Source organism: Peromyscus californicus, unplaced genomic scaffold (genome assembly GCF_007827085.1).
Source record: "Peromyscus californicus insignis strain IS unplaced genomic scaffold, ASM782708v3 Scaffold_18__1_contigs__length_77618521, whole genome shotgun sequence".
Lineage (NCBI taxonomy): Eukaryota > Metazoa > Chordata > Mammalia > Rodentia > Cricetidae > Peromyscus > Peromyscus californicus.
In genome coordinates this window covers 28,453,076-28,479,309 of record NW_026294480.1, presented here as the reverse complement: position 1 = coordinate 28,479,309, position 26,234 = coordinate 28,453,076, and the positions used below count along the sequence as shown (strand labels likewise).

Sequence of the window (26,234 nt, the reverse complement as noted above, 5' to 3'; positions counted from 1 at the left end):
TATTTTTTTCTGTTTTTATTTTATTTTTCCTAATTCTTAAGATTAACTGGGACTTCAGAACTGCTCAGTGGTTCAGAAAACATGCTGTTCTTCTTAGAGTATCTGAGTTCAGTTCCCAGCATCCGTAGCAGGCAACTAACAACTGTCTATAACTCTAGCTCCAAGGGATCTGATACCCTCTTCCAAGTTCTGTGGGCACTATCATACTCATATATTCATACATAAATAAAAATGTTAAAAATTATTCATTAAAAATGTATCTGTACATTTGGACTAGCTATTCCATTTTCTTAAATGATCCAAATTCTATCAGCTTACCTCATATAAGTAAAATTTTGCTTTGTTTTTACAATCATGATTTGGCATTGATATAGTTTAGACACAGAACACTTGAAAAACCTCAGAATTACTAATGTGACATTTCTATAGCCTTATTCTCTTCTCTCCCAACTATCCCTTCTTTGGAGACAGTCCCAGTTTCTGTAATTCTCTAACTTTAAAAGTGCTATATAACTAGGCTGGAGAAATGGTTCAAGCAGTAAAGTTCTTGTCTTGTAAGCAAGAGGACACAAATTCAAACCCCAGAACCAACACAAAAAAGGCTGGTGTGATAGTATGCTGTTGCACTCTTAGCATTGAGAATGCAGAAATAGGTAGATCCCTGGCTTGATGGGCAGCCAGACTAGCCTACCTGCTGAGCTCCAAAATCAGTGAGAGATCCTTAAAAAATGTGGTGGGAGTGAGAGATTTCCCAAAGCCCGATAACTTGAGCTCAATCTCCAGCAACCATTACAGAAGGAGAGAATTAACTTCTGAAAGTTTGTTCTCTGGCCTTCTCCCAACCTGACACACACACACACACACACACACACACACACACACACACACACACACACGATCTAATGTGTGAGAGCATGGTGGTACATGCTATAATCCCCACACTCAAGAGGCTGAGGCAGTGTTTTTGAGTTGCTGGATAAGACCCAGGCTAGATAGCTATAAATGGAATCATATGGTTTATAAGCTTTAGGGATTGGCTTTTCACTTAGCATAATATCTGGCGATTCTATCAGGGTGTGTCATGTACAAATAATTTATTCTTTTTATTGCTCAGTATATGTCATGGTATGGACATACCACAATTTAACATCACTTGCTGAAAGACACATGGGTCACTATTAGTATTAAGCTATTACTATATGGATTTTATAAGCTTATGTTCATAGGCTTTTGGGTCAATATACAGCTGAAGCTCTTAAGGAAAAGTATCCACATGGAAGTTGTATGTTCAGCTTTTTAGAAAACTGCCAAACTATTTTCCAGAAGGGCTTTACCATTTTTACACTCACTAATGACGAATGAGTGACTTTCTACATGTCAGTGTGAGTAGCATTTGGTGTCACTTTCCTTCATTTTAGACTTTCTGATAAGTGTGTGTAATGGTCTCTCACTGTGATCTCGGTTTAAATTCCTCTAATGTCTGATAAAGTTGAAATTTCTGTATGTGTTGTTCAGTAATACGCTATTTTCTTTCTTCGATGAATTTTCTAGTTTGGATTAATTTTCTTTGCTTTCTGGTAAAGGTTTTGTGTATGTCTTTCTGTTTCTTAAAATTACATACTCTTTGGTAATTTCATATATGAATACACTGTATTCATACCCAACTCACCCCATTCTCAAACTCTTGCTGGATCTATGCCCTCATATCATCCTCCTCCTAAGTTCATTTCTTCTTCTTCCTTCTCCTCTTCCTCTCTTTTCTTCTTCACAATGCACTGAGAGTACAATTATTGCTGTCTGTATGCACATGGATAAAGGGTCAGCAGCTGGAGCATGGACAACCTATGCATGGCCCACACTACTGAAGCAAACAGTGACGCCTTGCCACTGACTGAAGAGACTTTGGCAGGTGACAGATTTGGGGGGGCAGGGACGTCAGTTGTTTTTCTTCTGCAACTTTAGAGAATGTACATGCCAGCTATCATTCCTCTATTGAAATTGTGTTATATAAATACTCGATCCAACCCTATGTTTTACTGTCTTTTTCAAAGCAGCTTTTTAATTTTATAAAAGTCCATTTATTGACTTCTATCTTTTGCACAGCAAAAGGTTTTCCATTGTAATGAAGTAGAGTCTGTCAAGTTTCTCTTACAAATCATGGTTTGGGTATCATATCTAAGGCTATTCACAGGACAACAAAACACTTCTCTCATGTGAAAAATTTTATACCCTATTTTACATTTCTACCGAGGACTCACTTTCATTGAATCTTTATATGTTATGTGAAAAATATATAACAGGTCAATTAAAATTTTTATTTTTGTGCTTGTGCATATCAATTGCACCAGTATTATTTCCTAACAAGGTTGTCTTTCTTTCATCAAATTGTTTTAGAATCTTATCCCAATCAGGTGGGTCATTTTGTAGAGTTCTGTATTTGGACTTCTCTATTCTGATCAGCTGATATGTGTGTTGGCCCTTCTACCAACAGATCATACTCTTCATTATCTCATGAATCACAGAACTGGGGAATTCATCCCTTCCAATACATTCTTCCTTTTTAGCTACTTTATTTCTCATATGAATGTAATAATAGTCTCATCTATATTTACAAAATAAAGGGGTAATAGTAACTTCATTAAATGAATTGGAATTTGATCATTTTTCTTCTCTGGAAGGCATGTGTATAATTGTTTTGGAAATGAAGTCTAGCTATTAATTCTCCAAATGTCTGGGAGAAATCTTTAATAACATCTGGGACTGAAATTTCTTTTTGAAGACTTTTAAAGTTACAAATTTAATTTCCTTAAGGGTTACAAGCCTATACAAATTCAACTAGTTATTGAGCCTGCCCAATTTCATGGCGGTGCTTTGCAGCATCTGTGTTTTCTGAGAAATCAGCTCATCTCTTCTGTTAGCACAGGCAAGTGTGTTCAGTGATTCACACTCCTCTTTCTAATCCTTCTGGTGTCTAATAGCTCTGAGGTAAAGACCTGCTTTGTTCCTGATACTCATAGGTTGTGTCATCTCTCTTTCTGCTTCTTGTTATTTCCTTCCTTTTCACTTTGAGTCCATTTCTCCCTCCCTAGTTTACATTCCTGAGGTGGCAGCGTCAATGATGCAAAACTTCTTTTTTACAGAATAGTTTATGTTGCAAATTTCTGCCAGCGCTGTCCTTGCTGTGTCTCAAAAGATTTCCTGTGTTGTATTTTCAATTCTTCTCATCCAATATACTTTTATATTTCCCTTAAGAGTTACTATTAGATCTGAGGATTATTTATTTAGAAATGTGTTTTTAATTTTGTACTTAGAGTTTCTCCTCTCATTTTTTTATTATTTATTTTTTTAAGTTTTTCTTTCATTTTACATACCAATCCCAGTTTTCCCTCCCTCCCCTTCTCCTGTCTCCCTCACCTCTCCCCATCCCACCCCCATCCGCTCCTCAGAGAGGGTAAGGCCTTCCTCGGGGAGTCAACAAAGTCTGGCATACTAAGCTGAGGCAGGACCAAGGCCCTTCTCCCTGTGTCAAGGCTGAGCAAGGTATCTAACCCTAGGGAATGTATTCCAAAAAGCCATTTCATGCATCTGGGATAAGTCCTGGTACTACTACCATTGGCTCCCCAAACAGATCTAGCCACATAATTGAGAAGTTTCTGTAAGGCAAAGGACACAGTCAATAAGACAAAATGGCAGCCTACAATGGGAAAAGATCTTCACCAACTCCACATGTCACAGAGGGCTGATCTTCAAAATATATAAAGAACTTAAGAAACTAGACCTCAAAAGATCAAATAATCCAATTAGAAAGTGAGGTACAGATAAAAATAGAGAAATCTCGCCGGGCGGTGGTGGCGCACGCCTTTAATCCCAGCACTCGGGAGGCAGAGCCAGGCGGATCTCTGTGAGTTCGAGGCCAGCCTGGGCTACCAAGTGAGTTCCAGGAAAAGGCACAAAGCTACACAGAGAAACCCTGTCTCGAAAAACCAAAAAAAAAAAAAAAAAAAAAAAATAGAGAAATCTCAACAGAAGAATCTCATATGGCTGAAAGACATTCAAGGAATTGTTCAACATCCTTGGTCATCAGGGAAATGTAAATCAAAATGACTCTGAGATACCATCTTACACCTCTCAGAATGGCTAAGATCAAAAACATAGATGACAGCTTATGTTGGAGAGGATGTCCAGTAAGGGGAACACTCTTCCACTGTTGGTGGGAATGTAAACTTGTATAGCCACTCTGGAAATCAGTGTGGCGGTTTATCAGAAAATTGGGAATCAACCTATTTCAAGACCCAGCAATACCACTCTTGGGCATATATCAAAAAGATTCTCAATCATACCACAAGGTCACTTGCTCAGCCATGTTCATAGCAGCATTATTTGTAATAGGCAGAATCTGAAAACAACTTAGATGCCTCTCAACCAAAGAACAGATAAGGAAAATGTGGTACATTTACACAATGAAGTATTAGTCAGCGGTGAAAAACAATAATGTCATAAAATTTGTAGGCGAATGGATGGAACTAGAAAGAATCATTCTGAGTGAGGAAATCCAGACACAGAAAGACAAACATGGAATGTACTCACTCTTAAAGGGATATTAGATGCAAAGAAAAGGATAACCAGGCTACAATCCACAATCCCAGAGAAGCTAGGTAAAAAGAGAATCTCCTCTCATTTTTTTCTTTGATAATTTTATACAAAGAATTCTGACCACATTCACTTCCATCCATAATCCCTCCCTAACTACTCATCTTTTGTCTCTACTTTTACCAATTAAGTCCAATTTTTGGTGTCTATATTTTCACTGATATGTGACCTTCTGCTGAACCATGGCTGAACTACCTTGATTTCTCTTTTGATTCCACTCCTCAAAAACTATATTCCAAGTTTTAAGTGTTTTCAGCTTGTTGAGGTTTATTCTATGCTATCAATTCTCAATCTGTGAGATGCGACGCCTTTTTGAGTAACATATCAGATATCCTGAATTTCAGATACTACTTTGATTCATAACAATAGCAAAATTATAGCTAAGTATCAATGAAATAATTTTATGGTTGGGTGTCACTACAACATGAGGAACTGTATTAAAAGGTCACAGCATTAGGAAGGTTTAAAACCACTATATCTATGCCCTGGAATATTGAATTAGTCAAAGTTCTCTAGAGGAAAATAACTGATAGAATGAATATCTGTCTATCCTATCCTATCCTATCCTATCCTATCCTATCCTATCCTATCCTATCCTATCCTATCCTATCTATCTATCTATCTATCTATCTATCTATCTATCTATCTATCCAGTTTATTAGAGTTGATTACAGTCCTTACAGTCCAGCTAGTATAAGAATGGCTATCAATGAAAAGTCCAAGAATAGAGTAGTTGTTCAGTCAACAAGGCTGGTTGTCTCATCCACTCTTCAGTATATGCCCAAATCATAAAGCGGGCTCTACTGTCAGTGAAGGAATGAACTTGCCAGCAAGAGTGAGGGCAAGCAGATAGAGAGAGTTTCCTTCTTCATGTCCTTTATATAAGCTGTCATTAGAAGGTGGGGCCCAGATTAGAGGTGGACCTTCCCACCTCAGAAGATCTGGATTAAAAGTAGGTCTTTGCACCTCAAATGATTTAATTAAGAAAAAAAACCCTCACAAATGTACCTAGCCACAGGGGTTTTAGTTGATTCCAGATGTAGTCAAGTTGACAACCAAGAATAGTCATCACATACACACACATACACACACACACACACACACACACACACACACACACACCACATTATATCTGTACATACAGTTTCTGTAGGGTTTGATTGTAATCAATATTATCCTGTTACTGGATGAAGTGTGTTATGACAGTTATTAGAGCTGGTTGGTTGGCAGTGCTGGTTTCTACTACAGAATTGCTGAGTTTCTGAGAAATTTCTGTAAGTTGTTGAGGTCTCCATCTATGGTTAAAGGTCTTTTCCATCTGTTTTTGATCAGATTTGCTTCCCATTTTGAAGTTGGAATATTAGAGGAAACATGACAAAGATGCTGTGACTTTTCGTTGCATAGACCCCTTTACAATATGTGATGTTCTTCTCTGTTTCTGGTGATTTTCTTTGTTCTAATGCCTATTGTGTCTGATATCAATATAAAATCCCTTGTTTTGTTTTGATTAATATATACAACATATATTACATATATATGTAACATATAATACATACATACTCACACACACACACACACACACACACACACACATATATATATATATATATATATATATATATATATATATATAAAACTCCTAATCTGCCTATGTCATTTTATTTGAAATTAATTTCTTCGCAATGTCATAAACTTTGGTTACATTTTTTGATCTCCTAATCACTGCCTTTAGATTACTATATTTAGAGATGAAATCACTATATGAAGGTAAAGTCTACTAATTTCATGGAGTTTTAATTCTTTCTGTTTATTTTCCCTGTTTACTATGGATTAAATGATTATTTCTTCAAATCTGTTTTAATCTATCTGTAACATAACCTGTACAGGTTACTTAGCATATGTGATACACATGATCTTGTGCAAATACAATTTATACATCTACTAGCATCATTTTATCACTAACAGAAAACAAAGAAACATGGCCTCCTTTGCCTCTTTAAATTCATCAGATTGTAATGAAAAGTTTCCACTGTGCACATTGAGAAGTGCATTGCACAGCTTGTGCGTTGCAGTGTGTGTGGTGCACAGTGTGTGTGTTGCAGTGTGTGTGGTGCACACTGTGTGCACTGCAGTGAGTGTGTTGCACAGTGTGTGCACTGCAGTGTGTTGCACAGTGTGTGCACTGCAGTGAGTGTGTTGCACAGTGTGCACTGTAGTGTGTGTGTTGCACAGTGTGTGTACTGCAGTGTCTGTGTATTGCAGTGTGTGTTGCACAGTGTGTGCACTGCAGTGTGTGTTGCACAGTGTGTGCACTGCAGTGTGTGTGTTGCACAGTGTGTGCATTGCACAATGTCATACTTTCGCCTCACTTGATCTGCCTTCTCAGGAGGAGACGGGAACCTCTTCTCACTCATCCTGTTGTTTATGGTGTTCTTTCTCTGCTTTGCCTATTTCAAGTTCTGTTTTATAAGGGAACCTCTTTCCTGGTAAGAAAACATCTTTTAGTTACCTGCTGAAGGTTAGATGTGCCGGCAGCAAATGTTATTAGTAACTATCACCTAACAATGTCAAATTTCCCCTTCATTTATGATAGGTTTCTTTAAAACTTTAAAAAATTTTTATTTTATTTGTTTGAGTGTTTTGCCTGCATGCATGTTTGTGCAGCACATGTATGGCTGGTTCCTGCAGAGGTCAGAAAAAGACACCGAATTCCTTGGAACTGGGGTAAAGGATAGTGTGACCCACCCTGTGGATGCTGGAGATTAGACCTGGGTCCTCTGCAAAAGCAACACATGCTCTCACATTCTGAGCCATCTTTCCAGGCCCTGGAGTATACTACTCTGGGCTGAGAGTTCTTTGCTCTGTCACTTGAAACTGTGTCACTTCTGGTTTCTGGGAAGAAGTGATCTGTCATTCAAAATACTTTTCTCTATGGGCATTTCCTTGGGGGGGCATGGTGCCTTCTTTTCCAAGTTTTCATAAATTTAGTTATGATATGCCTCTATATGAACTTAGTTGGATTTATCTTATTTGGAGTTTGCTTGACTTTTTGAATCTATATGTTGATGTCTCTTGGCAAGTTCAAGAAATTTTTTGATATTATTTTTGAGCACTCTAGCCCCATTTAATTTCTACTCCAGGACTGAAATAATACGTGTGATACTCTGGGTCTTGAGTTATCTCCATAGCCTATGGATTGGGAGCTTGGTTATCTAACTGGCACTATTAGCAAGGAATGGGACTGTCAGGTGGTAGGATTAAACAACCATGAACTACAACTTCTGAAGCTATGGCTTACAAATAAAGATTTCATCTTTACAAGATGTTTCGTCTCAGCATTTTTAGCAGTGACAGAAGACAAACAAGACACCAGTGACCAGTCCCTGGATGGGACCCTGTTTAATTTTCCACCCTGCTGTTTCTGTTATTCGAGTTGGACAGTTTCTATTAGCCTGTTTTCTAGTCATTGTATCTTTTCTCTGTCCATTTCATTCTGCTGATGTACCCAACCGCTGAGCTCTTACTTCGGGTGCTGTACATTTCCATTATAAAATTTCCATTTAAATACTAATTTTTTATTGCATCTCTGTTCTGTGACTACACTTTTCCATTTGTTTCAAGCAGCTCATAATTGCTCACTGAAACACTTTGCCATGGTTGCTTAAAATTCTTAATTAGATAATTTGAAGACCTCTGTCATCTGAGTGTTGACATCTGTACTCATTTCCTAGGGCTGTTAGAACAATCTACCACAAACTGGGTGGAGAAAAGAAGAGTAATTGGTTGTCTCATACAGCGTTGAAAGCTTGGATTTTTAACTTGAGATGTCATCAAGCCCAGGTCACCTCTGAAAACCATGGTGAATCCTTTGTTGCCTTTCTTATTTCTTGATGATTTGCTGGACAGATTTGGCTTTTCTTGGCTTGCGGCTTAATAACTCATTGACTTCATCGTAACAGGGCACCTTTGTTGTGTATCTTTTCTCTTTCTTACAATGATACCAATACCAGTTATGTTGGATTAACCAACATCTCATCATAACCAATCATCTCTGGAATGTTCCAGACTCCAAACAGGGTCACATTTAAAATTTGATGGAAAAAGCAGTTCAGTATGTAACAGCATTATACATCGTCTTTTACTTTCAGTCTGAACTCTTTCTGGTTCTTGACATAATGGACAACATAACTTTTTTTTGTCATGGTTTAGAATACTTTGCTTCTCAATTTTAGTTGCTTTTTCTGACAATGTTCTGGCAAAGGAAAATGGAAATATTGCCTTGTTAATGGCAAGTGTGGGTAAAAATCCCTAAGTTCCTTCCCTGACACACAAGAAAATGGGACCATGGCAACTCTTGGGAGGAAGTAGAAATTTTCCTTTCACAGGGTCTCCATGGATTCTACTGTAGAGACCTTTGTATCTCTGTGGAATGTTTCTACTAGGCCCCCTCTGATATGTGCCATTGAGACTGCATGGGTTTTCTGCCATGCTCAGGTGGAAATAGAAACCCATGCCTCCCGCCTGACCTTCCTGCCACTATCCTGATATATAGGTGGCATCCCTTTTTACATTGCAAGGGTCCATGAGGATTCCTATTCTTGTTGGCATGAGTAGAGGTGAGATTACATTTTTGCCCACAAAATCTGGAAATCTGGATAGAAAACAGTTGTTATCTGAAAATTTTCATTTTGATAGCTTATTTCTTTATTGAAAAACATATACCATTAATATGCCTGAAACAAAAAAATGCAGGTTTTATACAGGACATTTGAAGCAAAAAGAAAATACACAAAGGCCATTACTTCACAATTTGTTAGACTTTCTCCATGTTTTCATTTTCTATGTGTGATTTATAACTAGAGGTTTAAATGTATTTAGTGGGAAGAATAGGGATAAGTGTATTTGTTCTCCTTTTCCCAAACAGAATCAGATTTGCTTTTGTGTCTTAAAATGATGGACTTGTATTTGCTTAGAGATTTCCATATCTAATTATGCATTTTTCACTTTTGACTTATTTCATTTTTAACATAAAAATATTTTAGTTCTTGCAATATAATTGATTTTTATCTATTGTATTGTTTTGTGTCACTCTTTTCCTATTTATTTCATTCATCACTTCTGCGTATTTTTGTTCTTAAAGTTTTGGAACCTTGAATTTATATTAATGTATAATATATTAGAATAATATATGTTATATATATTATTATCATATATAATTATTCATAGTAAAATTATAACAACATAAAAGTATTATATTAAAACTTTACTGTTTAACTCTTTCATTTTTTAGTGTAATTTGAGTTCTGTTTATTGAGTTGTAATGTAATTGTAACTTCAAAATGATGTCATTACACGATTATGTTTACTAAGCAGCTTTAGAAAGCAGACAAGCAGATAAAACCCTCTTTACATATAGGAGAGATGGGATATTTTTCATCTTCTCTCTGCTGATTCCATGAGTCATTGGCTCCTGTTCCTTTCATTATGAGGTCATAAGAAGATCTCAACCTGTGAACTGCAGTTGTATGCCAGCTAATGGACTGCAGGACCTTTGTGCTGTGGAATCACTCTCCCTGAGATTCAACTTTTTTTCTGCTTCAGCTTCTAGCAAGGCATCATAAATAACAGGCCTATGAGTCTAACTATTACATTTGCCTGAAAGTCTTCACTGAGGACTGTCTTCACTAGACTCAGTACACAAAGAACATACTTTTGTCAAGGTAACTTGAGAAAACTCTCTGAATGTCATGGCAAGTTTCCTATTGTACAGACCTAAAATAGAAATGGAAATCACACAGCAGATTATGTCTCTCTGTTTTCTTTAGAACTAGGAAGGTAAGGGACAATAAGGGACCGATCTGCTGCCTAACTAGGCTTCAATGCATTCTTTATTTGTAACTTCCTACTTTAGATTTACATTATTTAAATTTTTTACTTCAAATTGTTATACTGGCTTTTCATTTTTTAATATTTTGATGATTTCATTGTAAATATGTTGATTCCTTCTAGACAAAGGGTATGACAAAAATAATTTACATTAGTAGACAGTCTCCAAATAATTTCACCCACCAGTAAGTTTGAAGGGTTTCATATATGATAATTATGATCTTGGCAAATAATTTAGACATAACTTAGGAATAAAGACATGTTTTACCCTAAACAATGCCAGAAAGTTATCATTTTCCTAGCCTCTGCCTCTTATTCTCCATTCATGAAATAATCTTTACCTATCGGTTGTATCTACTTTGCAGTCTTACCGTTCTTATATCTCTTGTGACTCTGTTACACTAATTTTGCAAAATGATACTTACTTATTTGTCAGCAACCGATAGTCTGCCACTTTAGTGCACAAATCAAGTATTTGATCCAAAATTTCTGCACATATCCCATAATGCTTCTCAAAGCGCGCTTGAGCTCTTTCCGCAGCCATCCTTTCATGCATTTCCTTCTCCCTGAAGGTTTGTTCTGCGAAATCAATCTTGGCTTGTTTGGCAAGAGCCTAAGAGCACAAAGACAAACTTTAAGTCGTGATTATTATGAAATTGTTCACAGGAAGATAAAGTCATAATATAAAAAAATAATCTTTAAATAAAACAAAACCTCTTTTACATCAGGGTTTAACTCATCAAGAATCGGCTTTCGCTCCTTAATACACTCAGTATCGGTGACAGCGAAAGCAGTGTTGGACTCCATGTTCAGCTCATCAACAAGACAGACTACAGTAGAAAGTGGTGTGGGTGGGAAAAGACCAGTGTCACAAAAATAAATTGGATCTTAGGCTTTTCTGAAGGTGTCTCAATTACATCATTTGCCAAGAGTCAAATGTCACAGAGAAATGTTAGTCTGGGTCAGCTGGCCCTTACACATTTGTGACCAGGGCCCTTCACCAGGAACACATTCAAGTTGACCACCGTCCTTCACTTCTCAGTATTAACTTACTGATTGGCTTAATATGTGGTAATTAGATTTCAGTGCCTTGAGATAACACACTCAACACATTTTAAGTGTGTTTAAGTCCTTGCTACCTTAGCCTTTGTAAATTTGTAACATTCATTTGTAGAAACATCTATGTCTACAAAAAGCACTTAAATATTTAAACACCTTAACACTACCTTCTACTTGGTGTGTATGATCACAATAATTTCGTTTTAATCATTCTTTACATAAAATGCAGGCTAGCCAAGTCGAAAGCAACACGAAGCTTAGTTGGAAGGATTCAAATAATCAAGTGCTGCCTTTGGGGAAACTTTACCAGCTGCTTCAGAAATCAGATCACTTGCTTAAACTGCCTCACTAATAGGATCTAACTCCTGTGATTTAATTCAGCCAGTAGAAAATAGAAATAAATGTGGGTGCTGGAGGAACTGCCTACAAATTCAAGCCCCAGCTTGGGCACAGAATTCAAGTTATTTGAGAACTCCAACAAGTCATTTATTCTCATTAAGCCTCAATTTCCTCAATGGAGGGATATTAATAATTTTAGTATACTCAGAAAAATTAACTGAACAATTTCATCTGAACAAGTAGTTTTTATCCAATCCTGCTGATAAGTGATAAAATTTATGATAATAGATTGCTGTGGAAAGTCCAACACCTGTTTAACTGTTGCTGTCTTATTTGGCCTATTTATTTTTAATTTCACTGGGATGGATGACATCTAAGATCAGGCCAGTGTATTTGGTAGATTCAGGAATGACACTAGAGTTGTTCATTGCTTGTTTCAGAGGCCCTGTGTTCACGTAGAGTGAGTACAAGTTAGACAAAGAGCTTTATGACATGTTCCTTGATATCAAGAAGAGCTTGGATAAGAGAGGAACTTGACATTGATGGGAATTTACAGTGACAGTAACACTAAAACAGATAGTGAAGCTGGTTCTCCATAGGAACCAGACACTCGAAGGAAACAATAGAATTTCCCTATCAGCAACAGAACAGTTTCCATCCTGGGCTGCTGCTGCTGCTGCTGCTGCTGCTGCTGCTGCTGCTGCTGCTGCTAACTCCTGACTCCTCTTCCTCCACCATGCCTTCCTTCCTTCCGCCCTCCTCCCTTCCTGTCTTCCTCTCTCTCATCGTGGCTTCATCTTTGTCTTACTTCTTTTCCATTCACCTAGTTGGTCTCCCTAGTACATTCACCCCTGCTATCCACTCTGTGCTAGAGTGGATACTTTCCTATCTCATCACATCAATGTATGTAGCATCCCTAAAAGAAGAACGAGGAAATATAAAAGAAGTCTGTGAGCATAGTAATCCTCAATAGTGTTGAGCTTTGGCTACAGAGACCTACCTACAGGAAGGCTCTGCTTCTGACAAGCTATGTGACTTTTAAACTTTTGGCTTCTCTTTCCTATGTGTCAAACTTAGATACAGATAGTACTCATGTGTATTTTCTTTTTTTGCAGGAGTTATATATGCATTAATGAGCATAGTGCAATTGTGATTTGAAGGGAATGCTCAAAATGTTGCGATTAATTATTCATAACAGTAGGTGGCACCAAAATTTAAAATCAAGAGCTACTAGTTAAGATGAAATGTGCTTTATTGTGGAGTATCACAGAAGGAAGCAGCAAGCTGGTGAGCTGAATACCATTTCCCTATTTACTGAAAGACCCTTTCTGCTGTTCAGACACATGTAAAAAGTGTTCAATGACAGCAATGCAAACTATCTGAAATGTTGAGCACAGGAGCTTCAGGCCTTTGCAATCAAGTTTGACAAACTGATAAATGAGTTCTCGAAAGGAAAATAGACAAAAGCCAAAGTAATACACTGACAAACAAGTCTATTTTTGTTATAAGAAACCATACACATAAAGTGCAGGAGACATAGGCTGTAGTAAATGAACAACAGATTAGATATTTTGATTTTCAAGTTTCAAAATAATATCATAATAGCAAAGAACATACCCAGGAGACAGTTCTTGAACTCTGGGTACTGTTCTCACTTACAATAAATTAGAGTACCCCCTGCCTTCCCACAGATTATTATAGTCTACAAGAAGGAGCATTACAATAAAGGCTTGGGAAATACAGTCCTATGAAAAGGTGACAAACTATTTAAATCTAACTTTCTTACTGAAAGAAAGCCTCTTAAAAGTTCTCTTTCTGCCTCAGAATAATTGCCTAAAATTGCCCGTACCACTGCCCACACTAGTAACTTTTGCAAACATTAGAGATGAGGAAGCCCCTTGGATGTCTGAGGTTAAAACGTAATGATTCAAGGACATGAAAATAGATCACCAGCATTGGCCTTCTGTCAACAACATTGTATCTAAAGAAAGTGTAGAGACATGTTTTAGATACTCCAGGAAAATATAGATGAAGCAAGTATTTCAAACTCACAAGCATGTACGGAAGCACACACCATCACCAACATGCAGGAACTCACAGAATATTAATACAGTTCTCTCAAAGGTTAGCAAAATGACTATAGACAAGTGAACACGGGACTGATGGCAAGCATGCAATGCTTAGAATCAAATCAGCTGGTGGAGGGTGTACTATATTAGGGGGCTGCCTCCTCCCTTGTCAGTTATAAGCTGGCTATCAGGTATGATTTTTAGTGGGGATTTTATTTACCGCTTCTCGATCAAGAGCATCCTGGAAATCCTTAAGTCGTCTTTCTTCGTATTGTTTCTCTCTGAAGATTCTATTTTGCCACAACACTTCCTTTTCGTGCCGAACGTGCATGAGCTGCACCGCGATCCTGCGCTCCTGCTGGGACTGACGCATCAGCCGGTGAATCAGCTGCTCTTCCCGATAGGCCTCCTGTGAACACCAGCATGGGAGCCAATGACTTATCCAAGCCAAGTCCGGGTTATCCACTGGACTCAGAAGTCAATGTGCAAATAATGTGTGCAAGGCATGACAGCTGTCGAAGTCAACCTCTGCCCTTTAGTTTAAATTTAAACCCCGCCAGGCACGCATATGCACACACACTACAATGAACTGCAATAGAGTTTACTTAATCACAAAAGTCTAATACTAGATCTTTCTAGAAACATTATGGTATTGAAACTCACAACTGCTTCCAATAAGTTGTTAGTTCCTTTAAAATCTAGCAAAATCAAATCATGTCCGTTTTCAAAGTTTTCTGAACAAGGGGTGCAATTCTCCATTTATAATTATGTTTCCAACATCTGGAAATCAGGTATATGCACTTTAATATAACAACTCTGTAAAGGTGATGAAGGTAAATACAGAACTGGTGCCTTTCCAGGGTGACAAGTCAAAATTTGGGTAAGAAAAGCTAAAACTCAATGATCAATGAAGCCTGGAGAGGGGGAAGTGACCTATCACTCATCTTAGGCAATCTCAGTGGTCAGTGTGAAGTAGAAAGTGGATGTGTTCTTGGCTGATTTCAGGAGAATGGAAAGGAAGTGAACAGAGGAAAAAGCATTAACTGGGAATTAGATTGGCTGCTGCATCCTCACTTGTACCATTATCTGGCTGTGTGCTTTGTACAAGTAGTTCAGATTTTCAGGGCACCCTTTCTTATTAGGTGGTAATGAGGGACTTAGACAAAAAAACAGTTCCCCAAGCCACCAGGATTTCTTTGTCTAAATGGAAGTATCATATGGAAAAAAAGAGGTAATTGTAGTTCTCAGTGGGGACTTGAAAGAATACTGGTGTTTCTAGTTTAACACCTAATGATCCAGTGATTTGTAGAAAAACTCTGGGATCAATAATGACACTGTCTCAAAGGCTCTCTACAGCTATAGCAATATAGGAGGAAGAGTACACAGTTGTTTTTTTTTTTTTTCAGAGTAAGACACAAACCACAATCTAAGGTAAATGCTGAAACCTGAACTTTAGGCTTACATTAAAACTTTAAATTGAAGTTCAACAGAAAATGAATGAGACATTTATTCTGTTTATAGGATGTCTTAGATAAAGTCATGAACAATTTCACAACAGGTGTTCTGTCTAGTTATTATATTCTAAAAATAGGTCATTGTTAATAATTTCTATCCCCTTATCTCCTTTGTAGCTGGAGTTTTCCTGCCTGGCCCACAGTCAGGACAAATCTCTGTCACCCGCCAGTCCCACAGCCACTCAGACCCGACCAAGTAAACACAGAGACTTATACTGGGTACAAACTGTATGGCCGTGGCAGGCTTCTTGCTAACTGTTCTTACAGCTTAAATTAATCCATTTCTATTAATCTATACCTTGCCACATGGCTCGTGGCTTACCGGTATCTTCACATTCTGTTTCTCATCGTGGCGGCTGGCAGTGTTTCTCTGACTCAGCCTTCCACTTCCCAGCTTTATTCTCCTCCTTGTCCCGCCTACACTTCCTGCCTAGCCAATGGCCAATCAGTGTTTTATTTATTAACTAATTAGCAACACATTTGCCATACAGAACATTCCACAGTACTTCCCCCCCCTTTTTTTTTTTCAAAAAGGAAGGTTTTAACCTTAACAAAGTAAAATTACATATAATTTGGGAATTTGGGCGTAGCTTCTCTTACTACTTCCTGCTGGAGGGGGGCGCTGTATCTTATGGGGAAACAAAGAAAATTTTAGGATTATGGAATAGTCCATGAGGCTGTATCGTCTGAGCCAGATGCCTTCAAACAATTTCACAACAGGTGTTCTGTCTAGTTATTATATTCTAAAAATAGGTCATTGTTAATAATTTCTATCCCCTTATCTCCTTATTATCCATTACTAGAAAAAGAGCAGAATGCAAAAATGGCCACATGTTCTTCCCTTCAGTTATTCATAGCTCTGCATTGTGCCCATATACGAATATCCAGCAGAAGAATCTATTGTTCTACTCCTTAAATAGGACATATGGTGTGACCATTAACTTGAAGTGATAATTGAGACATCAGCCAAAAACAAGAAGCCATAAAACAACAACAAAAACCAAAGCAACAACCATAAAAACATCAAAAGACCCTTGAGGTTTGACCTCTAAAATTCTTGTTACAGTTATTGAATACATGACCTGAGCTACTAGAAAATGAAAGACTTTAAGAGAAGGTAATTTTCTTCTGAGCAGGATCTCATCAGGTTTTGGGGGTCAGTCAGCACTAGCAAGCCACCAGCTGATGCCTTAACAGTCCAGCCAAGAGAAGCAGAAAAGTATAGCTGAGTTCACCCCCTGGTGCACACTAAATTGTGGTCTAGTTTGGAATAGACAAGTCACAGTCTCAAACATATTTTTTAAAATATGAAATTGCTTCATTATTCTAAATGAATTCTATAAGATTAGGCTGTGTTTTCATAGCAAGATATTCTAGCTGTCCAAATGTACTCTGGCTAGCCAACCCTTATAAGGAACATCCTGGTGTGGTGACTCGAGTTTGGATTATTACTGAGATTAAATTGGGAAAAAAAAGAGAAAGAGAGATTATCATGGGATGGCTGCATCAAGGCTACATGTGTTAAGTTTCAGTTTGAAGATCTATAAGGACCTTCACATAAAAGTTAAATGGAAAAGATTTTGTTGCTGTTGTTGTATTATGGAAGTAGTTCATGTTTCAGAAGTGGATTGTTTACTAAAATTTTAGTGAAATGTAAGATAGTTTCTCATATAAACTTACAAACTAAGATATGTGATGTTTGCTAGTAAGAAAGTCAACAACCCTAGAACATAGTTGTATCATCCTGTATTTAGAATGAATAAATGAAAACAATAGGATTCATTTCTATCTTAATTGTATTTACATATTTGGGGGGAGATTTCAAAGAATACATAATCTAGAATATCCTCAATTTGATTACAGGCTTTTCCACTTCTCCTATGAGGTATAACTAGTCGTTAACTTGAGTAACAGTTAACCAGTTTTCCAAATGACTGTCCTGGAGGAATTTGCCACTGTACTACTTATGAATAACTAAGTACCCAAGGTCCATAGTCACTAATGAGGAAGGAGGGAGGGTACTTTGAAAATTTATAACTAAGGGTTTTGCTTTTCTGATGTGAGGATCTACCTACGACATCCAACTCAGAGAGACAGACAACATGTAATATAAAATGCTTATTTGTATAAATACAAGACCAAGTATTCTGAAGTGCTCAGCACTCTTAATGTAGAACTAACATCAACTATCTCACCTCCTGTGCTTCATGGGCGATTAACTGGTCCATCAACAACCTCCGCCGTCTTTTCTCCCTTTGCTCACGCGCAAATGCATCTTCTTCTAGGCGTTTCTGGATCTTTTTAATGTAGTCATCATCTGAGTAAGTGTTTAACAAATCAGTAGTTGTCTGGTCTGTTGTTTCTAAAGAAGTCTTGGACGCACTAAGGGTAACAAATCATTGTTAGATTTTAATACAATGTAATTACACGCCCTTTCATTGTGATCATGGGAGACTTCTGGAGGAGGCTCCTTTCAGTTTGTTGTTAATCTATTGATACAAGCACTGGTTAAGCATTGAAGCCTGTAGCTTATTTGTAGATTATATTTGCTTTAGATCAGTATTTATCTCTACCTCTCTGAGGTCCTTAACATAGCTTTTTCTTAAGCACATCTCTTCTTTTCTCAGTTCTTATACTCTTCATTCTAACGAGAGATTCTGGTTTCTTTGCTGCATCTTTCCATTGGCCTCTTGCTTCTCCTATTTTAAGTCAACACTAGGCAAACTGTAAATAATTCAAATGTCAGTGAAGACACATCAGTGACAATAGACTAGACAATCAATGTTAGCTTATTGGGAATACAGTACCCGTATGGATGACCCCATTCACTATTATTCTGTTCTCACCTACAATGGTGAAGTTAGTCTAAGTACTTCCAGACGGACTTATGCCTTCTTAGGGCAGTGGCCCAGCTTTTTCTAGGAACTTAGAAGTTCAGAGTTGGCCTGCTTATCAAGACTCAGCACAGGCCTGATATGGCATCAGCACAGGTCTTCCCAAAAGAAGATAAACACCTTAAGTTCAGTGAAACAAATGGTTCCTTGCCATTAAGTTTATAGTCATTAAAAGTTATCATTAAAAACAGAAGAAGCAATGTGCATAACAATCGAATCATTAATACTCATCTGCATATGTATTTAAAAAGCCATTAGAATGCCATAGTACAGCTGCATAAAATAAATGATAATGTTACTTGCCAAGAAATAGTGAGTTTATATTATGAATCATCATTTTTATGTTATTACTAACACACTTAATTTAGAAAAAAAAAACAGAATTTATTTAGAAAAAAAGGGCATGTTACCAAAGTGTTTCATGACTAAACAGTTACCAATTTTCATATATTCAGAATTACTACTGCAAAAACATCTTTAGTGTGAGATTAATACACATATATTACATAGATCCTATTAGATTCTAGATCACAATTAGTTCATTTGCTGCTCCCAGATAAAATTTGGGCCTATGGAAAAAGTATTCTCTTCTTGTTCTCTGTACAAACTATTGGTATGTGCTAAATTCCACAACTACGCAGAGAATCATTGTAAGATGTAGTTATAAAACATTATGATTCTGATGATTTTATCCACAGGAGGTCCAGACACAGTTGTATTCTGTCCTGAGAAGAGCTAAGGATAAACTGTTTTAGAACACAACACACAGGGGGTCAAAGGCAGAGCTGACCTTTGCTTATTAAGATTTAATACAATGAAAGCCCATCGTAGTGGCTCAGGCCTATAATCTCCAACCTTGGGAGATAAAGGCAAGTGAATTTCTGTGAGTTCCATGTCATCATGGTTAACACAGTAAGCTTCATGCCATCTAGTGAGACCCCCCCTACCTACAAAAATAAATAAAAACATCCTTTGGACCAGTTTCAAAAGCATTTTTAAAGGTTAGTATAATTAAATGTTTATGGAAGTTATGTGGTCATTCAGCAAAATTCTTACTATTTTGTGCTGTTACAAATTCTGTTCTAGATTAAGTATAGGCTAATTGCTTCCTAAACACTGTGTTTATACTGCTCAAAATCTACCTAGTTCATGAATTCTCTGTTACTTATCAATCCATTCATCCTCCCAACCACCCACCTATTCATCCATCATCTCACAAGCTATCAAAGGCTCTAAATGCAAGGTAATTACAAGGAGCTGGAAATGTTGCATTCCCCAATTCAAGGATTATATAATTAAAAAATGCATTAAAATATTACATTGTATCTCATAAATATATATTTGCTAATCAAAAATTAAAGTCATATTGAAAGACATAAAAATGCTGGCTATGCTGATTGGATTTAATTAATATCTATATACAACAAATTGTCACACCATATGAATTTGGAAAATTAAATTAGTAAAAAAATTCTTAAAAATAAAGCTATATGGTAGTTTCATTGAAGAAATATTTATTTTATTACATATGGGCATCTTGAAGACAGTTATGTTTTATCAATAGCTGATTGTTTGCCAAACATTCATATAAAATAATGGATTTTTATGTAGGAATTATCAGTACAGAAATTTTGTCAAATATATATATTTTGATAATTACTTGGTATATCTATCACACCAAATGCCAAACTACAGCATCCGAAAAAGCTCAGCTAAGTAAACAGATTGCTGATAGGATTTATTAGTTGTCTAAAACAGCAGCTAATGAATAGGATACAGGTGAGAGTGGGGCGGTCAGAGCAGCTCCACATTGCCGGCGCCACAGCTTTCCGTTTTCCACCAAAGGAAAAGGATGGACTTTGAGGTGACAGCCCTTGTCTCTGAGGGACTTTTCAGGCGTGGGCCACAAAAGAGGCAACAGCTGAAACCGTTCTTCAGATACCAGCTGTTTATGCGTACACACACACACACACACACACACACACACACACACACACACACACGTGTAAGGATAATAAAGAAAAAAGGGATATCAATTTGAGAGTAGGGAGACATGAGTGGGATTAGAGGCAGGGTACCTGGTAGGGGCTGGAGAGAGGAAAAGGAAAGGGGAAAGTAGGGCAATCCTATGATATTAAAAAATATATCACAAAGATTTTAACACTTCTTACTGCAACAAGTTAGCCTGAAGTTTCTAAATGATTCCAGAACACCCCGAGCTAAAACTTCAAAATGAATTTTAACAGCAGTTTGTGATAAAAAGGCTTTAAAAACGCCTATGGTCTTATAACTTTGGTTTTCTTTCTCAGTTTGCTTTAGACCAACGCTTCCTGGTAAATTTCTTGTTGTGGCCATCAGAGAAGCTATTTGTGCAGCACACTGCAAGAGATTTCTTTCTAGGTGAGGCTGCTCCGAGCTACAGAGAACTGACTCCGGGGTGACTCTCCAGCTGTGCCGTGTCCTACACTGCTGCTCTGAGACGGGGGACTGACTCTATTCTATGCCCACTCCCAAGTGCCCTTGGAAATTTCTGGCAGGATTAAATGGAACCTTCTGGGAAACACACAGAGTAAACAAACAAAAACCAACAAACAAATAAATAAACAAAACAAAAACAAAAAAAAGGAATTAAAAAATAGCCTAAACAAAGTACCTCCCATGCTCATAGATCAAAAGAATCAATATTATGAAAGTGGTTACATTACATTATCGAAAGCAGTGTATAGATTCTGCATGTTCACCACAAAAATTATTCATAGAACTAGGAAAGATTACAAAGTTCATGAAGACTCTTTATACCCAAAGCAATTTGAGAAAAAAGAGAGATTTTGACAATATTTTAATACCTGATTTCAAAATATAAGACAGAGATATAGCAAAAAAATCCACTATAATAAAGCTAAGAAAACAGACAAGTATACCAATGGGCTGGAATACAATATCCAAAAATAAATGAATGAGACTACAGCCGCTTCGGTTTTGACACAGGTACCAAACTTGCATTGGAGGAAAAATTAGCCTCCTCTGCAAATATTGCAGGGTAACCAAAATAGCCACATGTAAAGAGTAATACTCATTCCCTTTCACTTGTCTTATATAAAAGTCGATTAAAAACGGCTCAAAGATTGTAATGCAAGACTCAAAGGTTTGAAACTGCAGGGGATATAGGTACAGTTAAGAACTCATGGTAGAGGACTAAATAGCCCAGGAAACGGTAGCAAACATTGATAAATGGACTTGAATGAAATTCAAAAGCTCCCACATGGCAAGCGAGACAAGAAACTGTGACGAGACCAAGGTGGAGTGACAGATGTTCCTTGTCACCTATGCATCCTGGGCTCTGGTTTTAGGGGACAGTAGCCATACTAATAAAGGGCATGGGGCTCAAGGCAGGGCGTCAGGAATTTGTTCAGAGGGTAGTAGACAGGAAAACAGGTATATTTTCCAAGTTACTTGATTTTCTTTCCACAGCTGACCTCCTACTATTTCTTTCCTAACTCTCCATTCTTCACGGGACTCCATAATTCGCTCGTTCAGAAACATTAAAATGGAACTCAAGTGTGTTGTTTACTTGTGTATTTTTCCTTTAATATAGAATTCTTTAACATCGTATAAGATGTAAGTATATAGAGATTGGTTAGTTTCCATTTTTAAAGGCAGAAAGCCCTACACTGCTCCCACAAGAGTGGCCTCTAATGGGTTATTTTCAAGGAACTACAATGAGAAATAAATGAATATGAGACATGTTTATATTTAGGTAAATGAAGCTATCAAGGAGGCACAATTTACAGAAGAAAACTCATAAAATTGCATAACATTTGGTGAAAAACTTCATTCAACAACACATTATTGCTATAGTCTGTGATAAACACAGAGAGTGTGGCATGAAATAAATCAAACTAGAGTCCAATTTAGGCTTTCCTACAGCACATTTAAATTAGTGTAACAATTTTAATAAATGTTTTAAAATGTATTTGAACTCAGAAAAATAAACACAGCACAGAAAAGTACACGGACTTTACATTTCCTGATACTCACTTTCCCAGTCTAGATTAAAATGGTTAGTGAGTAAATAATCTGAATTTTAAGTCACGTTATCTTCTCTTCTTCCATATACTCCTTTAATAAGCCTCCAAAGTGGAAGATCCTTCAGTAACTTTGCTACATAATCTATTTGTAAGTATTCAAAGTTATTCATGGCACATTTTTTCTGATATAAAACATTATATCCTACCTTTCTTTGGCTTGGAGATCCTTTTTTATTAGGGCTTCAAATTTCTTAATCTCATTGGCCACGTCCTTTAAAGAAAATTCACCATCAGTTCCCTGCCTTTAAAAGCCATTGGAAAACTTCATGTTCAACCAGTTTTAAACTGTAACACATAGTACTAATTCAAAATAATTAGGAGCAAGATAAGACAAGCTGCCTTCGGGAATACTTTTATAATTCTGATTCATTCTTTTAGATGAGACTAACCTAAAATAATATAGAAGTTGTCTAACCTGAATCACTTAATTCATAATTCAAAAAAATTGTGTGTACATGTGTATGTGTATGTATGTGATGTGCACACACATGCATATGTCTGTGTGTGTGTGTGTGTGTGTGTGTGTGTGTGTGTGTGTGTGTGTGTGTGTGTAGACTACTGCCCCTGTGGGGGTGAGAGGACAACCTCTGTTTTAGTCCTTACTTCCAATATTATTTTGGACAGGATCTCTTGTTCTCTGCTGGGATTTCTCCTGACTCTGGTCTCATTTCACAACAGGGGTAACTGGGATTACAGACACAAGCTACCACATGTCTGCTTGTGCAGCAGGTAGTTTAGCTACTGATCTATCTCCCCAGAAGAGACTAATTTTAACAGTGCACCAAAGGTAATTAATGAAGTTGAAGTTATCAGAGTCCATGCTTTTTAAATAGAAATATTTCTTGCAAGTGTTTGTGTTAGGTGTTTTAAACATTTCCCATGCAATCTCACTTTACTCTATGAACTTTCCTTAAATATTTTTAGCTCATGTTTATGTACTACTAATAAACTTTTATCAACTCAGGGAAATTTAGTTTTTAACTGTAAGAATGGATCCAGAAAAATATGTGGATAATATTCCTAAAATCCAAGTATAAGGTATTTTGTTAGAATTTAAAAAGTAATATATAGATTAATATACAGTAGGTTTAGGGATGAGTGACCTGGGCCATATCTTCTTCACAACAGCCTTGTACTACAATAAAACATGTCAGCATTTAGGTTTCAGTTTCCTCATTTAAAAACGGAAGATGATGATACTATACTGAGAGAAACATGTAATAAAATGTCAATAAAATGTGAAGTGGTAATCCACATCTTGACTAATGCTGAATTAATAATAACCTTTGTAACTTTTCTTAGGCCAACACATAACATAAACAATCAGGAATTATCATCAAAACGTAGTATTGCTTCTCTATGACATAACTAGATTTTATCCTGTTGGAAGGTTGACACTCAGTGTGATCGAGTAAAATATCTCCAGTGCTGGCATTTTAGTTTAAAATGTGTTAACAGCGACAAGTCAATTAACATTTCTGGTACTCATAACGAACTACATTGCATAGTAAAGAGGAATGGTGTGTTCACAACTGCATCATATCAGACTCCCTATAAACACGGGACTCCGTGTAGACATTCCTACATTGGGAGTTTGATCTCCCTGGCCTAAAGTTACACCCAGCTACTGAATAAACAGTAGTAAAATGGATTGTATATGCACTAGCTGGTGGAATTTTGGATAAGAACGAGAAGTACCAAGGACACTTTGTAAAGAAAATAAGAATCTTTAGAAGGTTTCTGCACATTACAGAGAAAAACTATTCTTTTTTTTTTTTGGTTTTTCGAGAGAGGGTTTCTCTGTGTAGCTTTGTGCCTTTTTCCTGGAACTCACTTGGTAGCCCAGGCTGGCCTCGAATTCACAGAGATCCGCCTGGCTCTGCCTCCCAAGTGCTGGGATTAAAGGCATGTGCCACCACCGCCCAGCTGAAAAACTATTCTTTATTTAAGAGGAAAACAAGACAACAGCAAGGGACCACAACTTACCTCTGCCTCTTTTTTCTTTTTCATCAGTTTTTGAGCCTCAAGAGCTTTCAAAGTACGATTGGATTCAGGCTTAGGGATCTGTATAATGGCTGCTTGGATTTTGGCCATTATCTCATTTTGTCGTCTTCTGTTTAAGCGTTGCTGAGTATGGCATACGTATTAATTTATTTTTCAGCTTGTCAAAATAATAGTCATGTAATATGTGTACAGATATACATATACGTAAGATATTTGTTGAAAATTTCAGGACTTAGCAATTAAGGAATGCACAAACTGTCACAATTGTATAATATTAGGAAGTCATTATCAACATTATTTACTCTGAAAACTATGATGCTAAAACACAATATTGAAATACTAAAATTATGACTAAATGATGTATGTATTGTTATTATGTGTGTTGGGACATGAATAGTCAGGGGCTCTAAATACAAAGAAGATTATATTTCTTTCCCAGTGCCACCTTCATGATCAGCCAAATCATGAGAAGAAGAAATTCTTTCTCTCATGAAGCCCCCAAGGACTGTATAGACCCAACAGCTGCCAATAGAAAAGGCAGCTTCCCCAAACCCATCCCCCTACGCATGAGTTCAGGGGCAATCTCAACTACTGGCCTGACACTAAAATATAAAGCATCATTGGATTATCTCTTAAGAAGACAGACAATAATTTTTTTTTTTTTTTTGGTTTTTCGAGACAGGGTTTCTCTGTGTAGCTTTGCGCCTCTCCTGGAACTCACTTGGTAGCCCAGACTGGCCTCGAACTCACAGAGATCCGCCTGGCTCTGCCTCCCGAGGGCTGGGATTAAAGGCGTGCGCCACCACCGCCCGGCGACAATAATTATTTTAAGGACAATATGAACAGGATGATATAATTGAGAGAAAAAGATATAAAACATGATAAAAATAAAACTAGGTATCTTATTTTATGACAACATAAATGTATATATCTCTACTAAAAGCATTGTACTATAACTGAAATCACTAAATTTTACATCAAAAGATAAGGAAATTTATTTTACCACTAAAATGCAGAAATTATAATTTTAAAGCTTTCATTTCACTTTCTAAAAATGTGACTGTTTTAATTGCCTTATGTTTATGTCTTTGTTTTAATAAAACCAGGAAAATACAGGTTTGTCGCATTTACTTCCCATGGTCACGTTTCACGTTCTCTCTTGGGCAGTGTCCCACACCCTTCGTCTTTTCTTTCTTTGGAGATTTCCTGCATTAGACTTGGCTTTCCAAAGCTGAACTGGCTGGTTCAACGCCAATCAGTCCCAGCACTTGACCTTAACTTAAACACTGGACTTAGAGTGTCCAGTCTCTACCACGGAAGGCATTGAAGAATGACTCTGCCCTCTGGCAAGTAAGAGAAGGCTTCCTAAAATTTGCCTCTTGAATGTTTCCCTCCTTCCTCACAAGAAACTGCCTCTACTCGGGATATATTAATTTCTTATCATCTTAATAAATTTCAAATGGAATAGGACAAATCATGATTCCATTGCCTGTAGTTTACACATTCCATAATGCAGCCATTGGAAATCTTTTAAAAGTCTTTAATGATGATTTTTTTTCTCCTGTATCTTTAAAGACACAGATCATGAAAGATTTTTCAAAGAGGTTTGAGAAGCAGTGGTGAGTTACACAAAGTCCTTATCGAGGACAGTGAAGTTAAGATGCTCAAGATAGTTGGAAAGGGAAGCAAGCGGAGAAGTAACCTATCAAAAAGACACAGAGCAGGATGTAG

The 26,234-nt window shown here is 37.1% G+C and overlaps 1 protein-coding gene across 9 annotated transcripts in view; it reads right to left on the bottom strand.

The window, feature by feature from the left end:
- Positions 1-26,234, bottom strand: part of Spef2 (sperm flagellar 2) — a 176,177-nt gene that overhangs the window by 123,932 nt on the left and 26,011 nt on the right. For 8 of the 9 annotated variants that reach the window (XM_052743144.1, XM_052743145.1, XM_052743148.1 and 5 more), the window contains 5 exons: positions 24,486-24,626; positions 22,646-22,710; positions 17,713-17,899; positions 14,224-14,412; positions 10,962-11,149 (listed from right to left, as the gene is read on the bottom strand). In XM_052743144.1, the coding sequence (XP_052599104.1) occupies positions 10,962-11,149; positions 14,224-14,412; positions 17,713-17,899; positions 22,646-22,710; positions 24,486-24,626 (770 nt within the window). Of the gene's footprint in view, positions 1-10,961; positions 11,150-14,223; positions 14,413-17,712; positions 17,900-22,645; positions 22,711-24,485; positions 24,627-26,234 lie in introns of those variants that run through there. The other variant, XM_052743146.1, reaches the window with a different exon arrangement.